Here is a 23,408-nt window from a genome sequence, read left to right on the forward strand (position 1 = left end):
TGGGTAGTGTTATTAAGGGCTTAACTGTAAACTGACTTTTTTTTTTTCCTTTTATAGCTCAGTCCAGAGACTGCCCCAGTTTTACTGTGGCTGCAGGGGGGACCAGGAGGTACATCCATGTTTGGCCTCTTTGTGGAGCATGGACCTTACGTCGTGAATGAGAACCTGACGTGTAAGCAAACACACTTTTATGCCTATTTTACTGCATGAAAATGTTATTATGCATTTTAGGCTACTTTCACACTTTCGTTCGGGGTTCCGCTTGTGAGTTCCGTTTGAAGGCTCTCACAAGCGGCCCCGAACGGATCCGTACAGCCCCAATGCATTCTGAGTGGATGCGGATCCGCTCAGAATGCATCAGTTTGGCACCGTTTGGCCTCCGTTCTGCTCAGCAGACGGACACCTGAACGCAGCTTGCAGCGTTTTGGTGTCCGCCTGGCCGTGCGGAGCCAAACGGATCCGTCCAGACTTACAATGCAAGTCAATGGGGACGGATCAGTTTGACATTAAGATATGGTGCAATTGCAAACGGATCCGTCCCCCATTGACTTTCAATGTAAAGTCAGGAGTCCCTATTAATATACCATCAGATCGGAGTTTTCTCCAATCCGATGGTATATTTTTAACTTTAAGTGTCCCCATCACCATGGCAACGCCTCTATGTTAGAATATACCATCGGATTTGAGTTAGATCGTGAAACTCAGATCCGACAGTATATTCTAACACAGAGGCCTGTGTAATAACTGCCCCCTGCTGCCTGGCAGCACCTGATCTCTTACAGGGGGCTGTGATCCGCACAATTAACCCCCCCCCCCCCCCCCCTCCCCTGTATTTAACTCATTGGGGCCCCCCTCCCTCCCCTTTATTTAACTCATTGGTGGCCAGTGCGGCCTCCCCTCTTCCCCCCCATCCCCCCTAATTAAAATGACCGACCCCCCCTCCCCCCCATCATTGGTGGCAGCGGAGAGTTCCGATCGGAGTCCCAGTTTAATCGCTGGGGCTCCGATCGGTTACCATGGCAGCCAAGACGCTATTGCAGTCCTGGCTGCCATGGTTACTTAGCAATTTTAGAAGCATTATACTTACCTGCGATGTCTGTGACCGGCCGGGCTCCTCCTCCTACTGGTAAGTGAAAGGTCTGTGCGGCACATTGCTTATAGCACAGACCTTTCACTTACCAGTAGGAGGAGCGCCCGGCCAGTCACAGACATCGCAGGTAAGTATAATGCTTCTAAAATTGTTAAGTATAATGCAATAGCGACTGGCCCCTGCTGCCTGGCAGCACCTGATCTCTCACAGGGGGCTGTGATCCGCACAATTAACCCCTCAGGTGCGGCATCTGAGGGGTTAATTGTGCGGATCACAGCCCCCTGTAAGAGATCGGGTGCTGCCAGGTAGCAGGGGGCAGTCATGTACACAGTTCTTTTAGTATATTCTAACTTGAAGCGTCCCCATCACCATGGGAACGCCTCTGTGTTAGAATATACTGTCGGATCTGAGTTTTCACGAAGTGAAAAATCAGATCTGAAAAAAACAGTTATGCAGACGGATCCTTTCTGAACGGATGCAAGCGTTTGCATTATGGGAGCAGATCCGTCTGTGCAGACGCCAGACGGATCCGCTCCGAACGCAAGTGTGAAAAGAGTCAGAGGGAGCGGAGTAACAGAGTAGTCGTAGTCATGAAGACACATAGGTTTGCACAGGAGCTAAATACACAAAACTAGGATAGTTTTTCTTTTTTTTTTTTGGTTTCTAAAGTTACTTTATTTTATTGTAGATGCACTGGAGCAGCACAAATGCTTGAGTTACAAAAGTTCTCAAAGGGATTTCTACAGGTTTATTGGCAATGGGTTTACAAGTTACATCTAAATTTGCTCAGAATTTCACACCAAAATTGAAATATCACTCTAAGGGAGGAGCGTAGGATATATCAATATCTGATCGGTGGGGGTCCAACTCCCAGCACCCCAACTGTTTGAAGAGGCTGCGGTGCTGCAGTGAGCACTGTGTCCACCTCACGCGTATCAGGCACAGTGAAGTGCGTTGTATAGCGATTGGTACTGCAGCTCAGCCTCATTCACTTGAATGGGACTGAGCAGCGGCTAAGTCACGTGACCCATGAACGTGACATCACAAGCCTAGGTAGAGGCCTTAAGTGCTCACTGGAGTGCCGTAGCCTCTTCAGACAGTGACAGCTAAATGCTGGGTCTCTTACTGAAATTGAGCCAATCATTTTGCAAACACAATGGGGGAGATATATCAAAACTGGTATAAAGGAAAACTGGCTTAGTTGCCCATTGAAACCAATCAGATTGGTCCTTTCATTTTTCAGTGCCCATAAGATGCACCTAGGTTTTAAGGAGTAAAATAAGAATCGGGGAGAAGTGAGTACAGAGCTAGCACAGGGATCGCTGTATTCACTGCTCCCCGTTCCTAATGTACTAATAAAGCGATCATTGGTATTCACCCCATAAGACGCACTGCCATTTCCCCCCTACTTTTGGTGGGTGAAAATGTGTCTTATAGGGTGAAGAATATGTAACATTTCTCAAACTTTACACGGTCCGTGATTTGGGCAGCATATCGCTAACGAGCATTCATACGAACGTTTGTTAGCAATAATCTGCTGATGTAAAGGTGAGTTTAAGGGCTCATTCACACGACTGTGGTTTTGGTCCACATCTGAGCCACATTTTTCGCGGCTGGGGTGCGGACCCCCTTCACTTCAATGGGGCTGCAAAAGATGTGAACCGCACTCCGTGTGCTGTCTGCTTCCGTTGCTCCGTTCTGTAGCCCCGCTAAAATTATGAGGCATGTCCTATTCTTGTCCGTTTTGCGGACAAGAATAGGCATTTCTATAATGGGCCTTCTGTTCTATTCCACAAATTGCAGAAGGCACACTGGCTGCATCTGTGTTTTGCAGACTGCAAAACCCGGCACGGTCGTGTGAACAAACCCTAAAAGGGAGTTTGTATTCATGTATAGTCCACAGTAAGACTAGGCCGCTAGCCCGTCGCTGTAGGATGATGTCAGAGTTTCAACTCCTAATTAACCTCAATAGTTACTTACAACTTTGCAATTCTCATAGGGATACAATTGGGTTGTGGTAGTGTCATAATTGCCATGAATCTGTGTGGTGGTGAGGCCACTTTTTTGGCTTCTGCGTTCTACTACTTTTAATAAACCCTGTCATGGTTAAATTGTTAACATGCCGAGATGAACTTTGTTTTTTGTAACTCTTAAAATGTAAAATATGCCGGGGTCAGACGGCCTCTTCTTGTGTAAATATCCAATGCAGATCTTTTCTTTCTGAGTAGTTATGGGAGTTCACGGCTTCATCCAAATAAAGGGGATATGTGTATAGAAACATCTGCTATGGGGATATTTTGCCTTGCTGTTTGGTAATCACTGCATGTTCCTGTTCTTCTTTGTGTTCTTACAGTGGCTCATCGGGAATTTTCTTGGACAAACAAATATTCAATGTTGTATATTGATAATCCCGTAAGTCTCATTTTACTTGTAATTCTACTTAAGGAGATAAAGTCAGCTTTCAAGAAAGCCATAAACATTAGATAGAAGTTGGATATGGTTGATCAGCAGTTGAAGAAACAAACATCTGGTGAACGTTCGTTTCCCTGACACAACCATACACCTATCAGTCCATATTGGCCGTTAGTTGATCAAACTGACCATACACGTACAATAAAACCAGGCGATGGATGAAAGATCTTTCTGGGAAAATTCTTTGGACGAAAGATTATTATAATTTTTTGGTCTAACTATCGGCCGAAAAATATTAAACACGTCCGACTTCTTTTCAGGCAATAATGATGGGTCTTCTAAAATGATCGTTCATTGTTTAATTTCAACCAACAAATGTTTGTTTTGGTTGAAATTGTCAGTTTTGATCAACTTTAGACTAATGTGTCTGGCCACCTTTTAAAGGAGCTTTGTGGCTTTGCAGAAGGACTTTAAAAATACAGCAACTTCTTAATGTATTGGTTAAAACAGTGCTGCCCCATTTATACATCTTTAAAGGGAACCTGTCACCGGGATTTTGTGTATAGAGCTGAGGACATGGGCTGCTAGATGGCCGCTAGCACATCCGCAATACCCAGTCCCCATAGCTCTGTGTGCTTTTATTGTGTAAAAAAAAACGATTTGATACATATGCAAATTAACATAAAAGAGTCATATCTTACTTGTGTGACCAGAGAAGTGTCATATTTTCAAGCTCTGACTCATCTAAGGTTAATGTGCATATGTATCAAATCGTTTTTTTTTACACAATAAAAGCACACAGAGCTATGGGGACTGGGTATTGCGGATGTGCTAGCGGCCATCTAGCAACCCATGTCCTCAGCTCTATACACACAATCCAGGTGACAGGTTCCCTTTAATTTACATAAACTCTTTTATCACCATAGTTATTGTTATGGCTGTTTCCTTCTGTGGGCGAATTATTGAGAACGTGGACACTTTAGTGTGGACCTGTCTCTCTCCTGACTTGTCTGTTTTAGTAACTACTTGCAGTCCCCATGTAATAACAATTCCGGAGCATCTATTCTTATGGCTCTATGTTGTACTGTTCATTTATTATTACTGCTGTGAGTTATGAATCAATTGCCCGCGCTCTCCAGTAAAGGTCCAGATGGGTGTTATCTGTGCAGGGACACCCCAGAGCAACACCCAGATAGACCTTTTGTTGCAGACTGCTGGCAATTCATTCATAGCATCTAAAAGGAATAGTTCACTAATCGTGCAACACAGTCATACGAATAATGCTGCAGAATGCAAATGGTTATCAAAACAGATATGTTAGGAGAGGTGACAGGTCCTCTTTAAAACTCACCATAAGCATTACATAAAATATTAGGGGAGATTTATAGATTTATCAAGACTTGTTTTTCCTTCGCCAACTTTCATCCCCCATACACTGGACTGAGACGTGCCTAATTTAGACAGCTGCCTTTTAATAAATTAGGCATATCTCTGGCACTCTACATCAGAAAGTCAAATCATCGAGCTCCAAGCTGGGGTAGATTTGAGCTATAATTTACACCATTTTTTTGGCATAAATTATAGTAAATTTGTTGTGTCCCCATGAAGCCGTGGTCCCTTCCACTTAGCCTTGGTAAGCCTTTTCAGGAAAGTGGCGTGAGCAGTGGAAAAGGACCAAAAATTGAGGCCAGTTTTCTGGTATAAAGCCAATGATAAATAAAAAAACGGTACCAAAACTGATGTAATATACTGTAGTTGCCTGTTTAGATGGCCCTTTTAACCCATTTTAATTTCATGAAGTGAACAATCATGTCATCTAGAATAGAATACATTTCTAATGTCTAATATTTGAGCCTACCCTTACTGATGATCTTTCACATATCACTAGGGTACTGTTTCCCAATCAGCATTTCTTTAGTCACAGATTACCCAGAAGACAGCCGCAGCAAAGCTGTCACTTTTAAGGTGCCCAAACACCTTCAGAAGCTCTCTATCAAACACTCATTCGGCCTTCAGCCATCTCTCCTGACTCCATTCACATACAGCTTGGTTTGGCCATCTGTGTACTCATTGAGGAGAGAGAATCAGACATTTCTGACAGCTTATCCCTTAAGTGAGCAAAAGGATTAGGCGTTGAAATTCAGGGAGCTCCCATTACACATTAGGGTGTCGGCTGGCCCCACCAAAAACTGGGCTTGACAGACAGTCGTCCAGTTTGTGATGGTAGCCCCATGCTTGCCGCCTTCTTCTCTATATGATTATAGTGTGCTTTGCCTACCTGATGAAACTGGGAATAGCAGTCTTCCTGGGAATGGAATTTTTTTTCCACACCATGATAATATGGTCCCTGCACTAACGGTATATGTCAGCTGTTTTTGAACACACTCTATATAGATTTACTACCATAATAATTTGTGTTCTTTTGATCTTTTTAGATTGGAACTGGTTTCAGTTTCACAAGAGACGACCGGGGATATGCGGTAAATCAGGATGATGTTGGCAGAGATTTGTACAGGTATGGCTTTAGTAATCAAAGCACCAGCTCTAAGAATGTGTAAATCTATCCTTATAAAAGGTTTAACTCTGTCCTGTAGAAGAGGTGCATATGGTCAAGAGTGTCTGAATAGCAGGCGTACCACATGGCACAAAAAATATGTAAACTTAGACTAGACCGTATAGTTGTGCCAGATCAATCACAGTGGCTACAGCTTTATGATAAATCTAATGTTCCTTTATACCACCGATTAGTTGGTTTATTTTGCTGCAGAATTTTGGCCAGTTTTGATGCAATTTTAACACACCATGTGTCAACGTAAGCCATGTCCCATCCTTGCTGTGCCACAACCACTTGGCAGGTGAGGTGCAAAAAGCATGGAAGACCCTCAGCAACTATGGCACGCTTCTTGTGGATCAGAATTCTGTGCCAAGAATAACAAAAACAGCGGTTATGGATCCCCCCTATCTTCTTACCACTGACTCCCTCCAACCTGTACAGATATCTGCATGAATGGCCGTCAATCATTAATGAGGGAATGCGCAGGAGAATACTGGGTACAGAGGAGGTGTTACTAGTGACTGACATCTCTGTATACACACATGGTGAATGCTATCAAACACTGATAACACCTCCCCTGTGTACAACTAAAGTCAGAAAGAGGAGAGATAAAAATGTATAAATTATATAATGAATCTTTTCTCATAAAACTATACATCAATCTGCTCAGCTCCTCCTGCTCTATAACCTGCTGCCTGCAGATTGCCTTGTATTTTGTGGTGACAGGTCCTCTTTAAATTCAGAAGAATAAACCTTTCTTTTCAGCCACAATAGTACATTGGACGGCTAGAGCCACTGGGTCACATTCTGATGGCTGCAATATGGCTCCAGCTGTATATACAGTGTCAGGAATGGGATTGGATCCTGAAAAGACCTGTTGGGGAAACATTTCCTAAGCAAACTTTGGGAAATGTTTCCCAATTGTCCTCGTCATCTGACCTGGACCATTTCTGGGATGCTGACTAATTCAGTGGGGCAACGGGATTATTATCATCATGTTCTCAAAATCTTATTTCCAACGTCTCTCTTGATTTTCTTTTTAGTGCACTTACTCAGTTTTTCCAGATATTTTCAGAATATCAGAAGAATGAGTTTTATGCCACAGGAGAAGTGAGTATGTATTTTAATACATTTTCTTTGGAGACCTGCTGACTGATGTAGCAGCAAGCCATATTGTGTCCTACTCAGCTAATTTCTCTTTGTATATGTATATACAGTGGCATGCAAAGGTTTAACCGTTTGGGCACCACTGGTCAAAATTACTTTTACTGGAAATGAAATGCTCTCCAAAAGGCATAAAGTTAAAGATGAAACACTTTTTTTCAACATTCTAAGCAATATCAGTGTATTATTTTGGTTTAGTAAAATTTTAGAAAAAAAAGGAAAGGATTACCTTGCAAAAGTATGGGAACCCAAGGAGATTTGAGCACTCAGATAACTTTCAGAGACAGCTGCTCGTAGAATTGCTAGAAAGGCAAATCGGAACCTCCGCTTGATTGCAAAAGACCAGAAAGATGCTAAAAGGGGGCTGAAAGAGAGAGAGACATACACACTGGTGTACAATTGTGTTTCTCAACAATATGTATGCATTGTCTAAGGAGTACTCTTTCTCATTATGGAGAGCCCCTAGTATGCCGAGTACATGTTGTATTGTAGGCCAGGTGATCCCCCTCTGGGTTTCCCACCTGTTCTGTGTTTTCGACCTGCACCTGGTTTTGGCTCACAATAACTGACCAAATAACTGAAGTGTGAACTCAGCCTGGGGAAAATATATGCAAATTATCATGTCTGTTATCTGCTGGCATCAGGTTTAGGAAAGCTAATTTGAATATCTTTCCTAGAAATCCATATGGGCATCGCCTACAGTACTGCACACACATACTCTGCATAGCAGGGGGTCTCCATAATGAGAAGGAGTACCCCTTGGACAATAATAAATAAAGATAACCAAAATCAAACAAATGAGTCAAAAATATTAGACTTGGTAACTTATTTATTGAGGAAAAAGATCCAATATCACATGTCTGTGAGTGGCAAAAGTATGTCAACCGTTAGAATTAGCAGATAAGGTGAAGTTAGAGTCCGGTGTTTTCAATCAGTTGGATGACAATCAGGGGTGAGTGGGTGACTTTTTTTTAGTTAAAGAACAGGGATCTGTCAAAGTCTGATTTTCACAACATATGTTTGTAGAAGTGTATCATGGCGTGAACAAAAATTTCTCTAAAGAGTTTTGACTCCACCAATCCACAGTCAGACAGTTTGTGTACAAATGAAGGACGTTCAAGACCATTATTGCCTTCCCTCGGTGTAGTCGACCAACAAAGATCAAGCCAAGAACAAGGCGTGTAAAAGCCTGCAAGGCCACAAAGGAAGCCACGGTATGTTAATGTTCATTAGTCCACCATCAGGAGGATTATAGAGCAAGAGCAGGTGAGCAGATTGTTATATAGTTTTGTGGGAAAAGATTTTGTAAAACATGTACAGTATTTCATTCATTTAAATTCCTTCACATTTTGGGTTTTGAAGTAAAAAAAAAAAAAAACGGTCCCATCAGTGATGACATCCTTCCCTCTGACTGTGTATACAGCTGTCAAATACTGATAGGACCACCTACTTGACTTCAAAGCTCAGAATGAGCAAGAATTTAAATGAATGAAATAGAAGTTTTTATGAATCTTTTCCCACAAATCTACCAGTATATATCAATCTGCTCAGCTCTTTCTGCTCTATATAACATGTTTTCTGTAGCTCAAATACCATGTTCAAAGTGACAAGTTCCCTTTAACAACAATGGTGTGCATGGCAGGATTCCAAGAAGAAAGCCACTACTCTCCAAAAATAACATTACTACCCATCTGCTGTTTGCTAACGATCACCTGGACACGCCAGAAGGTTATTGGAACACTGGGGGAGATTTATCAAACTGGTGTAAAGTAGAACTGGCTTAGTTGCTAATAGCAACCAGATTCCATCTTTCATATTTCACAGCTCCTTAGGAAAATGAAAGGTGGAATCTGATTTGGTTGCTATGGGCAACTACGCCAGTTCTACTTTACACCAGTTTGATAACTCTCCCTAAATGTTTTGTGGACAGATGAGTCCAAAATAGATCTTTTTGGGTTATATGAAAAGCGTTGTGTTGAGAAAGGAAAACACAGCATTCCAGTATAAAAACCTCATTCCATCTCTGACACACGGTGGTGGTACTATCCACCAATAGTTTGGGCCTCTTTTGCTGCATCTGGGCCAGAACAACTTGCCATCATTGATGGATCAATGAATTCTGAATGATACCAGCAAATTTAAAAGAAAATGTCAGGATATCTGAGAATCTCAAGAGAACGTGGGTCATGCGGCAAGACAACGACCTTGAGCCGTTCTGCCAAAGAATAATTAAAGAAGAATAACGTTAAAGTTTTGGAGTGACCAAGTCAAAGTCCTGACCTGAATCCGATAGAGATGTTGTGGAAGGACCTGAAGCAACCAGTTCATGGGAAGGAACTCGCCAATGTAGCAGAGTTGAAGCTGTTTTGTACAGAGGAATCAGCTAAAATTCCTCCGAGTCGATGTGCAGGACTAAGGCCTCTTTCACACGGGCGTTGCGGGAAAATGTGCGGGTGCGTTGCGGGAACACCTGCGATTTTTTTTTTATTTTTTTTGCGCGAGTGCAAAACATTGTAATGCGTTTTGCACGCGCGTGAGAAAAATCGCGCATGTTTGGTACCCAAACCCGAACTTCTTCACAGAAGTTCGGGCTTGGGATCGGTGTTCTGTAGATTGTATTATTTTCCCTTATAACATGGTTATAAGGGAAAATAATAGCATTCTGAATACAGAATGCAAAGTAAAATAGTGCTGGAGGGGTTAAAAAAAAAATAAAAAAATGTTTAACTCACCTTAGTCCACTTGATCGCGATGCCGGCATCTGCTTCTGTATTCTTTCTTTAGGACCTGGGTAAAGGACCTTTTGATGACGTCACTCCGGTCATCACATAGTACGTCACATGGAATCACCATGGTAAAAGATCATGTGACGTGCCATGTGATGACCGGTATGACGTCATCAAAGGTCCTGTAACTGTATTTAATGCTCACCATAGGTCCTTCAACAAAGGAGACACAAGGAGATGCTGGCTACGCGAGCAAGTGGATTAAGGTGAGTTAAAAAAATTTTTTATTTTTTTTTAACCCCTCCAGCGCTATTTTACTTTGCATTCTGTATTCAGAATGCTATTATTTTCCCTTTATAACCATGTTATAAGGGAAAATAATAATGATCGGGTCTCCATCCCGATCGTCTCCTAGCAACCGTGCGTGAAAATCGCACCGCATCCGCACTTGCTTGCGGATGCTTGCGATTTTCACGCAACCCCATTCACTTCTATGGGGCCTGCGTTGCGTGAAAAACGCAGAATATAGAGCATGCTGCGATTTTCACGCAACGCATAAGTGATGCGTGGAAATCACCGCTCATGTGCACAGCCCCAGAGAAATAAATGGGTCGGTATTCAGTGCGGGTGCAATGCGTTCACCTCACGCATCGCATTCGCGCGGAATACTCGCCCGTGTGAAAGGGGCCTAAGGGTCCATTCACACGTCCGTGGTGTGTTGCGGACCTGCAAATGGCGGATCCGCAACACACCCGGTCGGCACCCGCTATAGAAATGCATATTCTTGTCCGCAGCTGCGGACAAGAATAGGACATGTTCTATCTTTTGCAGAGCTGCGGACCGGAAGTTCGGGGCCGCGCTCCGCAAATGCGGAAGCGGAGAGCACATAGTGTGCTCTCCGCTTCACGTCCGGGCCCATAGAGAATTAATAGGTCCCCACCCGTTCCAAAATTGCGGAACAGGTGCGGACCCTTTTGCGGACGTGTGAATGGACCCTAATAAATAATAACTGGAAACGTTTGCTTGAAGTTATTGCTGCACATGGTGTCACACCAGATACTGAAAGCAAAGGTTCACATGTTTTTACTAATCACAGACGTGTGATTTTTTTGGATCATTATCCTCAATAAATAAATGACCAAGTCTGATATTTTTAATTCATTTATTTCATATTCATTTGTTTGATTTCATTGTCTTTATCTACTTTAAGGTCAAATGTATGCAGAAAGATAGATAGAAATTTCTGAAGGCTTCATAAACTTTCATGCACCACTATAATCTCCATAGTGTGCACTGGTCTTTTTAGAACAAGATCTGTCCCTGTGTGACCCTGTCGTGCTGCTGTGTTACATTTGTGCACTGTGGGGCAGTGTGATCCCATGTACTCAGACCGTCAGATTCCTCTAATGATGAAAACGATAAAGCGTTGCACAGGTTATCGTCTACCTTACATGTATTATAAGCATAATAGGAGTGAATATCCTCCTTGCTGTCGTAAATTAAGTTCTGCAGCAGATGGATTTTGCATTAACTGCCTCAAATGTATCGATCCATGTATTGCTGACAGTTTCCTGAAAAATACATGTTGTTCTGGCAGCTCTGTCTCTGATAGTTTGTGGATGTTTTCTTCTTCTTTTTACATGTGAATTTGCTGCAGGATTTTGGATGCAATGGATGATGTGTTTCTCTGTTTTAACAGTCCCTTTACTGTTGGAGTATATAGAAATAATGATAGGGGGCGCCATTTAGTACCTCCCTCTATTAATCAGAGTAGAAGGCTGCTGCAGAATGTCTGACTTCAGAGGACCACTGGCATACATTTAGTGCATGTGTGCATATTGATTTTTATTGAGTAGTTTCCCTGGAGTTAACCATTTATTGCAGGTTGATGTTCCAGAAAAAGCCCCCTGTGATGACCTAGTACTTGCATACTCATGATCACTGAGAAAGTAATCAAGCCCATTAAGGGTGAATTCAAACGTGGCAAATTTTTTGGGCTGCTGCAAAGTCCACTGCCAAATTTGCATGTCTTATATGTGGATGTTGCAAGAAAATTTAGACTAGCACATCCATACATTTAACATACAAACAGCAAAATATAGCAGCGCACTGTTATACATGCAAACAATACAACTAGGGATTAACCTACCTACATGAAAAATGGAAGCTCTTTGCACACATTTTTGATCAAACGTGTCGGGCCCATCTACCAACGTCAAGGTGGCTTCTTTAGATGGGCACCTAACTCTAACAGAACTGCCTCTCCTGGGCCTAGCCTAAACCCAGTTGTGTCTCTAGCTTTCAAATTTTGGGGGGGCACTTTGGGGGCCAGGACAAAAGTAGGGGGGGCAGCTATAACAACGATACATTTACACAAGTATGCTTAGAAATGCTGCGATACTTTAGCCAATACCTACAGATCCCCCTCCCTATAACAGTGTCATCTACAGATCCCCCCCCCCGTAACAGTGTCATGACATCCACAGACCCCCGATCCCCCTCCCTATAACACTATAACAGTGTCATCCACAGACCCCCCCCCCCCCCCTATAACAGTGTAATGACTCATGACATCCACAGATCACCCTCCCACCGCTCACATTTGAACATGATTTCTCTAAACGGTAAAGTAAACACTGTAATCATCCAGGCTGCACTGACCGTAACTTTAAAGGGGTTCTGCACTTTCATTTAATTGATGATCTATACTGTGGATAGATCATCAGCTTCTGATCGGTGGGGGTCAGACACCCGGCACCCCTTCCGATCAGCTGTTTGAGAAGGCAGTGGCGCTCCAGCAGCACCGCGGCCTTCTCACTGTTTACCGCCGGCCCACTGACGTCGCGACTAGTATCAACTAGCCTGGGCGCAGCTAAGCTCTGTTCACTTGAATGGAGCTTAGCCGCGCCCACGCTAGTTGATACTAGTCGTAACTCGTGACGTCAGTGGGCCGGCAACAGTGAGAAGGCCGCGGCGCTACTGGAGCGCCGCTGCCTTCTCAAACAGTTGATCGGCGGGGGTCCCGGGTGTCTGACCCCCACCGATCAGAAGCTGATGATCTATCCAGAGTATAGATCATCAGTTAAATGAAAGTGCAGAACCCCTTTAACTTTAACTTTTTAAATAGGGAAGATTCAGGGGGAACCAGCTCTCCTCTCAGAGTCGGATCTCATTTCTCTAGTTATAAAGAGACTTAGTCAGACAGTCACTACTTGTACCTTATTATTGTTATTAACCTGCTACACCACTAGGTCAGGCTCAGTCTCAGACCAGTCAAGCTGACTCTAGAGTCTCAGCTTCAGCAGCTACTGCAGTGATTTTGCTTCGCTTCTGTATCGGTACTCGGACGGTAGGGTAGGGTAGGGCCACGCCACGCTGTCTGTCTCTCTAGTCTCTGGGCTGGGCCTGGCTGGCTTAGGCAACTACTTCAACTACAGGCAGTGGGCGGGCTGCGCTGAGCGCTCACGGTGACGTCACGCGCCTGGTCCAGGCTGCGCCGCCTAGGAGGAGGAGCGCCGACCGCACTGCCAGTAGTTGGATGTTAGCTAGTCTCGTCTAGCGGCGCGCTGATTTATGCACAGAAGCGTGAGCGGTCAGCGCACAGCACTGCCACTGACTGAGTCTGACTGGTCAGGTCCTGGGGATGCGGTGGGGAGACTCAGATGTGATGTCCGGTAGGATAGTCCGGCCCTCAGGGCCCTGCCGGCTGCCTGCGCGGCACAGACCAAGTGTCACACACAATGACACACTGTAGTGCACACTGCACACCAAAATGAATGGGGGACATTTTAGTTGGGGGGGCACAGCTTGATGTAGGGGGGGGGGGGGCCCTGGCCCCCCCCTGGCGACGCCACTGCCTAAACCTACAGTGTTGAGGGCGGTGTAGGAACCAGCTATATTTATATTCTGCTTACAAGCCCTGGTATAGTACCACTTTAATCTATAATAATCCCTAGTTCTATTGTTTGCATTAAGTATAACAGTGTGCTACCATATGTATTTTGTTTGTTGTTTATATGTGGATGTGCCAGAGACTTGCCGCAGATTTCAACCTTTTTTTTGCGATGGGTGAAATCCATGGCATATCTGAATCCAATTTAGCATGTAACACACGGGGATTTGTTGTGTCTGTCAGTGCCAGGAGTGAATCTACTGGAAGCGCCCACAGGATTCCTTATGATTTCCTGGGAAGATTATAATGTAGCTTGTCACTGCAGATGCCGCATCATCTCTTCTAGATGCCAGTTCTTCACCGTGTTCTTATGTAGAGGATTAGGCCTCATGCACACGGCCGTTGTTTTGGTCCGCATCCGAGCCGCAGTTTTGGAGGCTCGGATGCGGACGCAGTCACTTCAATGGGGCCGCAAATGTTCCGGACAGCACTCCATGTGCTCCGTTCCGTGGTCCCGCAAAAAAAATATAACATGTCCTATTCTTGTCCGTGCTTTGCGGACAAGAATAGACAGTTATATTAAAGGCTGTCCGTGCCGTATCGCAAATTGCGGAACGCGCACGGATGCTATCCGTGTTTTGCGTATCCGCGATTTGTGGACCGCAAAACACACAACGGTCGTGTGCATGTAGCCTTACATGAAGTTGCCCCTAATTCAGACAAGGGGCTCTATATCTATATATCTATATATCTATATTATATTTCATATATTCCTCTTCTTGATGCTTTGTTTTACTGTTTTTCTAACCCTTGTTGATTGACTTTGCTCGGGATGTTTTACGCTTCTTGCCAAAATGAAAACCAGTTGTTGCATTTTGCTGAAAGGAGGCAAACGGAGGAAATGAATGTTTTTTTTTTTTTTTTTATCTCTGGATGCTCCGAGCTCTTGTGACTAGGAAGTAATTGAATGATGGGCAGCTTTTCTACATGCATGATGAGAATTGCTGATGTAAATGATCGGCCTTTAATTTTGCTAAAATACAGTTAATGCCATTAACCCTTTTGTTAACAGTGGCCTCTGAGAGCTTTGTACCTCCATTTTTGTCCACCCCCCAGGGGAAGAGTTTAGTTTTCTACCATAATTTAAAGATAAGCTCCAGGAACAATAGATGTGCTGTAGTTCAGGGCCTGAGGAGGCAGCGCATGAATAGACTTTCAGGGCCTCCTCAGACCCTGCACTAATTATGTTCCTTAAAAGCAGCACTCTAGGGATTTTTTGGACATAGGGCATTAACTCATCCACAATATTCATCCCAGCTCAATTGCATCCATACATTTTGAATTCTTTCATAATGTGTTACGTGATCCCCAGTCTGACTAGTCCAGAGGTTGCTCTTTTGTCTGGACAGAATGTCAGGCTTTCCAGATGTGGCTATTTCATGTTATCTACAGGATCACATCAAATCACTCCTTTCAGAATTTAGACTCCTCCATCTTTTCCACCCTATCTAAGGGACGGGAGTGCAGTGATGGGCAAATCCCTATACTCAGAGTAAGCCTGCATTTACATGGCCATGTGCAGTCTGTGAAATGTGGCCCGTCTGGTTGCCACATTTCCCAGGATGACCATGGCTCATGTGCACCAAACTCACCACATAATAATGATCTGTAATGCGGTGAGGTCCAGCCTATCTGGAGTTCTATTGTCTTCTACTCAAATGATGCTATGAATAAGGGATAGTAGACCCATTGGAACTCACGGCATCATAGATAACTATGATGCAGTGAGTTCGGCTCACATGACCACAGCTCTGTTCACTTCTGTGGGACTGCCAAGCACATAGCTTGTGCCATCTCCTGCAGTCCCATAGAAGTGAATAGAGCCGTGGTCATGCATATGCACCACCACTGTACCATCAACGACCAACGTTCTGGACCTATGTTCTTATAATTGCCTGGGGGTTCAACCACTGGGACTGTAGATATGGGTCCTGACCATGGATAGGGGGTCTGTCCACTGGGACCATGGATATGGGGTTGATGAGTCAAATGCTAATATGTTGCATTAAGATCTTCTCTTCAGAAAACCTAAAACAAGCCTAGTGATGTCTACCAGCAAAACGTAAAATGTCTCCAGTAAGGAAAGAAATTGTTGCTGGGATAAATGGACAAATGTTTCCATGCAGTTTATTACTTCTAGGTACACTATGTGTAGAGGCATTTAATATTACCGGCATTCTTGTATTTTCCGTATCCCCAGGGTTGTCTTCCTAGTTTATTGCATTGAAAAGGAAGCTTTAACTGCACAGCAGGAGATCTTCATTGTTAAGTGGCTTCAATTAAAAGAAGAATGATGGCTTGGTAACCTAGTCAGACCAGTGTTATTTAAGTTCAATTTCAATGTCCATTCACATTGGAGTGCGATGTTTATGGCCTGACAGCAAGTGTGTGAAAGTCTATACACATGAATAGGCCTGGAGAAAAGCAATCCACATTGGCACCTTATGCTCCATGGTCGGCCTCCTTCCCTGAAAGTAATGCAGCTTTTTACTATAGTATCAGCTATTCCGTTTCTGCCTGGCATGTTACATCCATATATAAGGATCTTCTGTGTTACAGCGATGCCATTTGGTCTCCTCAGTTTCACCATGCATTGATCTAAGCTGACTTCAGTAGATAAGCGAGGGAGGATGGGGGGGGTCTGGATGTTACTTTTGTAATACAGACTCTGAAAAGCCACCATGTTATGACCACATGAATCACCACCCCTTTTGAAAATGCTGATTTGGGAAGTTGCCAGACAAAATGTAGTATTGGGGTTCATTTGGCATGTGTATTCCATGCCAAAGTCTGTAGGTACTCGACGTCCCATTGTTTTAAAAATTGATAGTCTGAAATTGCGTGTTGCGGTAAAAAAAAGTGGCTTTTCACTTCTTGATGCCAAATTCACTGCATGCAGATGAGTGCCCTTGAAATGGGGCACACCCATGACATGACAAATTGCAAATCCATGGAAGGAATCTGGAGGTCAGCCTGTATTTGAATTGTGTGAATGTACTGTTACCTAGAAGGCCATTCCTCTAAATATCCACTGTGTAATAAAAGGATGGCTGCCAGATGGATGGCTGCTTGATGCTAGCGGATTTAGGGGTTTCTCAAGCTGGGAGTCCCCTCTATGATGTCTGTAGGTAGATAGAGGGCCATTCATCTACATTGCTGCCATGTAATACAAGGACGACTGGCAGAATGGGATCCAGTCTAAACCAGCGTCTTCAGGTCGCTCTCAAGCAGGGATTCCCCCCTGTGATGCTTGTATGCCCTAATAGGACATATGGACATGGGTTGTCTTCATGAAACAACCCCCATTAGTGATGTCTTTGCTGCCTTTGTCTTCTCAGTTTGTATTTATTAATTTTTTTCCTTTTTGTCTACTGTATTTTCTTATTCTCACTAAGTGAATTATATATTATTTTTTTCTCCAGTCCTACGCTGGGAAGTATGTTCCTGCTATTGGTTATTATATCCACACACACAACCCAACCGCTAAGGTTAAAATCAACTTCAAGGGGATTGCCATTGGAGACGGGCTCTGTGATCCTGAAGTGGTAGGGCATTTTAATTCAATTTTCTCTTCTTTTGATCTACAAAAGAAGGTGGAATTCCTTTCTTCCCTTGCACACTGTTTTGATAAAGCATGCACGTTCCCTTAAGACGTCTGATCTGAAACATTTGTTAACAATGCATGACTAAGTAAGTTGCTGTATCACGTTTAGGTTAGCAAGGATTTAACATTTCTTATTGCTTTAACTGATTAGGGTTGAAAAAAAGCACAAGGCGAGGGGAATCAATAGTTCTAATGACTGTTGTATTTGCTGAACAGATGATTGGTGGCTATGCCGACTTCATGTACCAAACCGGCATAGTGGACGAAAACCAGAAAGACTTTGTCCAGCGGCAGTGTGACCTGGCGATAAAATATATCCAGCAACAGAAGTGGATTGATGCTTTTGACGTATGTATTAGTACTATTATGTGGGCAATGTAAATGTTTCTTCACATTGTGTTTTTTTTTGTTTTTTTTTTGTACTGGTTTATCAGTTTTGCCACATTCAGGCAAGTGTTCCGGATTTTTGACCGGAGATGAAACCGTAGCATGCTGCGGTATTATCTCCGTCCTGAACAGTCAAAAAGACTGAACTGAAGACATCCTGATGCATCCTGAACGGATTGCTCTCCATTCAGAATGCATGGGGATAAAACTGATCAGTCCTTTTCCGGTATAGAGCCCCTAGGGCGGAACTCAATGCCGGAAAAGAAAAACGCTAGTGTGAAAGTACCCTTAGGCTACTTTCACACTAGCGGCACGGACCTCCGGCAGGCTGTTCCGTCAGGTGAACATCCTGTCTGATCCGTCCTGCCGCTAGTGACTGTGTGCCCCTGGACTGCCGCTCCGTCCCCATTGACTATAATGGGGACGGGGGCTGAGTTCCGGCGGAGGCACTGCAAGAGGCTGCCGGAATAAAACTACGACATGTCCAAGGTGCTGCCGTGGATAGGTCATCAATAAATATAACTTGGACAACCCCTTTTAATAACCTCACTGGCACAATGCCATGTAAGTTTTTTGTTTTAAATATTTTGTTTCCATTTTTGGCATTTGCATATCATTAACATGTCTATGGATCCTGTGATTTCCATAATTCCATTACTTTTTTTTTCTTTTTGGTGTTGAGTGTATAAATCATTTTTTATGTCTCCTTTTTTTTTTTTTTTTTGGGGCTTTAGGCCTAGTTCACACGAACGTGTGTGATCCGTGGCCGTATTGCGACCCGCAAATTGCGGGCCGCAATACACGGCCACAGTTCCGTGTGCATTCCGCATCACGGATGCGGACCCATTAAATTCAATGGGTCTGGAATTGCGGAACGGCCGCACGGAACGGGACCCCTCGGAAGCACTACGGAGTGCTTCCGTGGGGTTGCGTCCCGTACTTCTGTTCCGCAAAAAGATAGAACCTGTCCTATCTTTTTGCGGAATGGGCGGATCGCGGACCCATTAAAGTGAATGGGTCCGCGATCCGATGCGGCTGACCTACGGCCGGCGATCGTGCATTGCGGCCCGCAGCACGGGTCACACACACGTGTGAACTCTGCCTTATTTTTATGCCATTTTTATTTTGGAAAAAAGAGGAGAAAAACCGTTTGACGACTCTCATGTTTCTTTTTTTGACAATCTGTGAGGAAAACTTTCCTGTGCCTCGACATAAAATTGGAGTCACTCAGATGTATAGTATGGGTCTGTGTTGGGAATTTGACATAGATGCTGAATATGACTGGCTGGGCATGAAGAAGTCGAAGGAGCTTTAAGTCGGTATGGCTCCGTATGAAGGAGACCTACAGCTCTGTGCACAGGGCTCTGTCTATAAAGGTAGCCATACACATGAGAGTGACGGTTGACTCAAATTTGGAGGAACTGGTCAGCCATCGTATGTGGGTGTGTAGATATCAAGGGGGAAAAGGGGTTGGACATGTTGGATTTCAGTATACCTGATTCCGTTTTCTCACATGAGGCATGAGGTATCGCATCACATGCATGCTTACCAGACCCAAGTTTACATCTTCACGAGGGGGTCTTGAGGAATAGTTATCAAGTGACTGTTTGGCCAACAACTATTTAAGGCCACGTTCACCAGATCCGGCATTTCAGGAGTCTACAGATCACCGCCAGATCCCTATTGACTATAATGAGATCCAGCCGTCTCCGACATAAATGCCGGGTCAGGCAGTCGGATCTGCTTCTGCAGATGCAAACATGGTCTAAGGCAGGCATCCTCAAACTGCGGCCCTCCAGCTGTTGTAAAACTACAACTCCCACAATGCCCTGCTGTAGGCTGATACCTGTAGGCTGTTCGGGCATGCTGGGAGTTGTAGTTTTGCAACAGCTGGAGGGCCGCAGCTTGATGATGCCTGGTCTAAGGTGTACGGCCACGTTTGGCCCCTGGGCCCAGTTTACATTTGAGTTTTTTGTTGTTTTTTTTTTGTATTCAAAACTGGGAATGAATTAAGGAAATCTATTGTGCCTCAAGTCTCTATTGCTAGATTTAGTCTTGATCTCATGCATCTTGTATTTATCCACTTGTCAACATATCCCACAGCTTTGTAATAGAGATACATAAGAGTACATGATGTAGAAGCCCTGCTGCCTAAGTTTTGCGGTGATTATGCAATATATATCTCATGGAATTTGCCATTATTTTGAATGTGGACACTGAGTTGCTGAGGCTTATTTGTTTGTATGACTATAATTAAGAGCATATGTATTACTTCGCTGTTGTCATGGATGTGTTAGGAATCCAGAGCCAAAGTGATGTCATATGGGCATGCAGGCCTCGTCTCAGACTGCTTTTCATTAGTCTCTTATGCATGTTCTGCCTTTCATGCACAAAGTTTTATTTTAACTATAGCCCTGTTTCTCCATGGCCCTGAAAAAATAGATGACATACCATGTTCTCCTCCTAGTTTTAACATTTAACGTCCATGTAGATATTGTATTCATGCTTATTGCTATTTAGAGTTGTCTTTTTCTGCTTGGATCCTATACTAGGGTTGGGCGATATCAAAAATATTCCCACAATAACCATATTAAGAAATATATCGCAATAATGATATGTATCGCGATAAATGCCCATTTAGAAAAAAACACACACAACATGTACTCGCGTTTCCTTGTTGCCCCCATACATTATAATGTCTCCTTGATGCCCCCATGCAGTAATATCTCTTAGTTGCCCACCAAGAACGGGGTCATTGTCCCCCCCCCCCCAAATCTGATGGAGCGGCCGTACCACCTGCTGCTCCATTCATTCTCTATGGGAGTGCTGGAGACAGCAGCGATCAGCCATCTTCACCGCTCCCACAGAAAATGGGACATCCTAGCAAAAAACCCTGATAAGTGGGTTGTTCAGAGTGTGCCCATCATAGGTGCACATTGTCAGGAAGGGCACCTTGGCATCATAAAGATGCCTTTCAGTCACATAAAACATTGGGGGTCATTTACTAAAGACTGGCGCTTCCCATATGGGTCTTAGTCCTTACACACTACAGCCATATTACCGCAGCCCCCAGAGTGCAGCGACTGTTCTCAGCCCCGGCCTCTCTGTGCAGCAGCCCCCAGAGTGCAGCGACTGTTCTCAGCCCCGGCCTCTCTGGTTTACAGCCACTAGATGCCATTCCTTTGTGACCTAAAGGACTTATACCCCTGTGACTAGGGTTGTCACAATACCAAAATTTTTATTTATTTATAAAAAAGTAATGCAATACTCGATACCACGCAAAAGAAAAATTAAATCCCCCCCCCCCAAAAAGTGTGCATTCCGCAATTTATGGAACATGCGGCCCATAATAGAACAGTCCTATCCTATTTTTTAGGGAAGGAGACAAAAAAAATGGAGAATTGTGTGTTTTTAAAAAAAAAATTATGTTAAGGTGCTCACTGAGAGATTTTTCAATACTTTAATAGTTTAGACTTTTTCGGACGTGGCGATACCCAATTTTTTTTTTCTTGTTTATAATTTTTTTAATGTAAATTGGGAAAGGGGGTGAATTACAATTTTTGTGTTTTGTTTTTTTGTTTTTTTTTTTTTTTTTTTTTTTTTTTCTTTTTATTTAATAACTATTAGCCCCCTTATGGGGCTAGAACCTGAGATCTTTTCATCCCTTGTCCTATGCACCCTAATAGAGATCTATTAGGGTGCATAGGATCTCACATTGTCCCTGCTGCCCTGTGCTTTGTGCACACAGCAGCAGGGAGATTTCCATGGGAGCCATGGATGGCTTCAGTAGCGTCCTGGCTGCCATGGTAACCGATCGGAGCCCTGAGATTTCGCTGCTGGGGCTCCGATCAGAAGCTACCACTGCGCCACCAATGATTATAATACTGGGGGGGCTTGGGTGCACTGCGCCACCAATGAGTATAGTTTATATTACTGGGGTATGGGGGGGGGGGCGGCGTTGCGCAACCAATGAATGTAATTAACCTCATAATACAAATATAGACTGCGGGTGCCAGCCATATCACACAGCCGGCACTCTGCCTCAATGACAGGGATCCCTCGCAACCGTGCCAATTAAACCCTCAGGTGCCGCATTTGAGGGGTAAATTGCCTCGGTTCGCAGTTTCACCGCTTCCTGTCATCAAGACTGGGTGCCGGGTATGTGATATGCTCGCCACCCGCAGTCTATATTTGTATTGAGGGTAATTCTCATTGGTGGCCACAGCCCCTCCCCTCCTTCTCACTATTACCTTCTCGTTGGTGGCTCAGCGGCAGCCGGATCACAGTGGGGAGGGACTCTCTCCTTCTCCACTGTGCCGGATGTTTTAGAGGCATTCAGCACTGTGACGTGTGTCTGCCCCTATGACGTTACTAAAATACTGCGGTAATTGAGAACTGGCGATATCGCCGTTTCTTAATACCGCGGTATATCGTTAATACCGGTTTATTGCCCAACCCTATCCTATAACGATTAGTAAAATTGAAAAAACTATATGGCCATACTGTCCACAGTGATGTTAAATGCTGCCATTATACAATACCCCTCAAACAACATTTGTCTTAGACCTCATGCACTAGACTGTAGTTGTGGTCCGCATCCGAGCCGCAGTTTTTGCGGCTCGGATGCGGACCCATTCTCTTCAATGGGGCTGCAAAAGATGCGGACAGCACTCTGTGTGCTGTCCGCATCCTTTGCTCCGTTCCGTGGCCCTGCAAAAAAAAATATAGCATGTCCTATTCTTGTCCGTGATGCGTACAAGAATAGGCATGTCTACAATGGGCCGCCCGTTCCGTTCCGCAAATTGCGGAAGGCACACAGGCTGCTTCCGTTTTTTGTGGACCACAAAAACGGCACGGTCGTGTGCATGAGGCCTTAGTCTTTGATGCAAATGAGAAATTGCTTTCTCTGAAGCCCAATGGAAGCCATTGTTCGTGATGGTATCTGTTAAAGTAATGGTTTCTATGAATGCTATTTAACTATTCCTGAGTCACTGCTCTCAGGAAAGCCATGGAAAGTGTCCATCAAAGACTCGGAAAGTATCATAATTCAGGAGTCTGTGGTCAGAGCTCTGTTCAGGACAGTCAAGTTCTTCCATGCAAAATTCACCCAATGCTGCCTTTATGGACCTTGCTCTGAGCACTGGGCACAGTCCTGCTGGAACAGAAAAAGGACTTGCCCAAACTGTTCCCTCAAAGTTGGAAGCATACAGTTGTCCAAGATGTCTTGATATGCTGAATCATTAAGATTCCTCTTCACTAGAACTAAGGGGTCTAGGCCAGCCCCTGACATACAACCCCATAGCATTATCCCTCCTTCATCAATCTCGCTGGAATTGGCACAATACAGTCAGGCAAGTTATGTTCTCCTGGCATTTGCCAAATCAAAACTCGTTCATCAGGCCATGGGCAGACTGGTAAAGTGGCCCTGGAAAAAAAATAACTTGAAAGTGGCCCCATGTTGTCCAAATTGACAGAAGGCAGGGTAACACAAGTACGTGGGGCTTGCACACTAAATGCCG

The 23,408-nt window shown here is 44.1% G+C and overlaps 1 protein-coding gene across 3 annotated transcripts in view; it reads left to right on the plus strand.

Moving 5' to 3' along the window:
* CPVL (carboxypeptidase vitellogenic like) overlaps nucleotides 1-23,408 on the plus strand; it is a 120,534-nt gene that overhangs the window by 31,364 nt on the left and 65,762 nt on the right. For all 3 annotated transcript variants that reach the window (XM_040433569.1, XM_040433571.1, XM_040433570.1), the window contains exons 4-9: nucleotides 58-172; nucleotides 3,444-3,502; nucleotides 5,938-6,017; nucleotides 7,100-7,166; nucleotides 17,321-17,443; nucleotides 17,719-17,850. In XM_040433569.1, the coding sequence (XP_040289503.1) occupies nucleotides 58-172; nucleotides 3,444-3,502; nucleotides 5,938-6,017; nucleotides 7,100-7,166; nucleotides 17,321-17,443; nucleotides 17,719-17,850 (576 nt within the window). The remainder of the gene's footprint in view (nucleotides 1-57; nucleotides 173-3,443; nucleotides 3,503-5,937; nucleotides 6,018-7,099; nucleotides 7,167-17,320; nucleotides 17,444-17,718; nucleotides 17,851-23,408) is intronic.

The sequence above is a fragment of the Bufo bufo genome, chromosome 5, assembly GCF_905171765.1.
Source record: "Bufo bufo chromosome 5, aBufBuf1.1, whole genome shotgun sequence".
Taxonomy (NCBI): domain Eukaryota; kingdom Metazoa; phylum Chordata; class Amphibia; order Anura; family Bufonidae; genus Bufo; species Bufo bufo.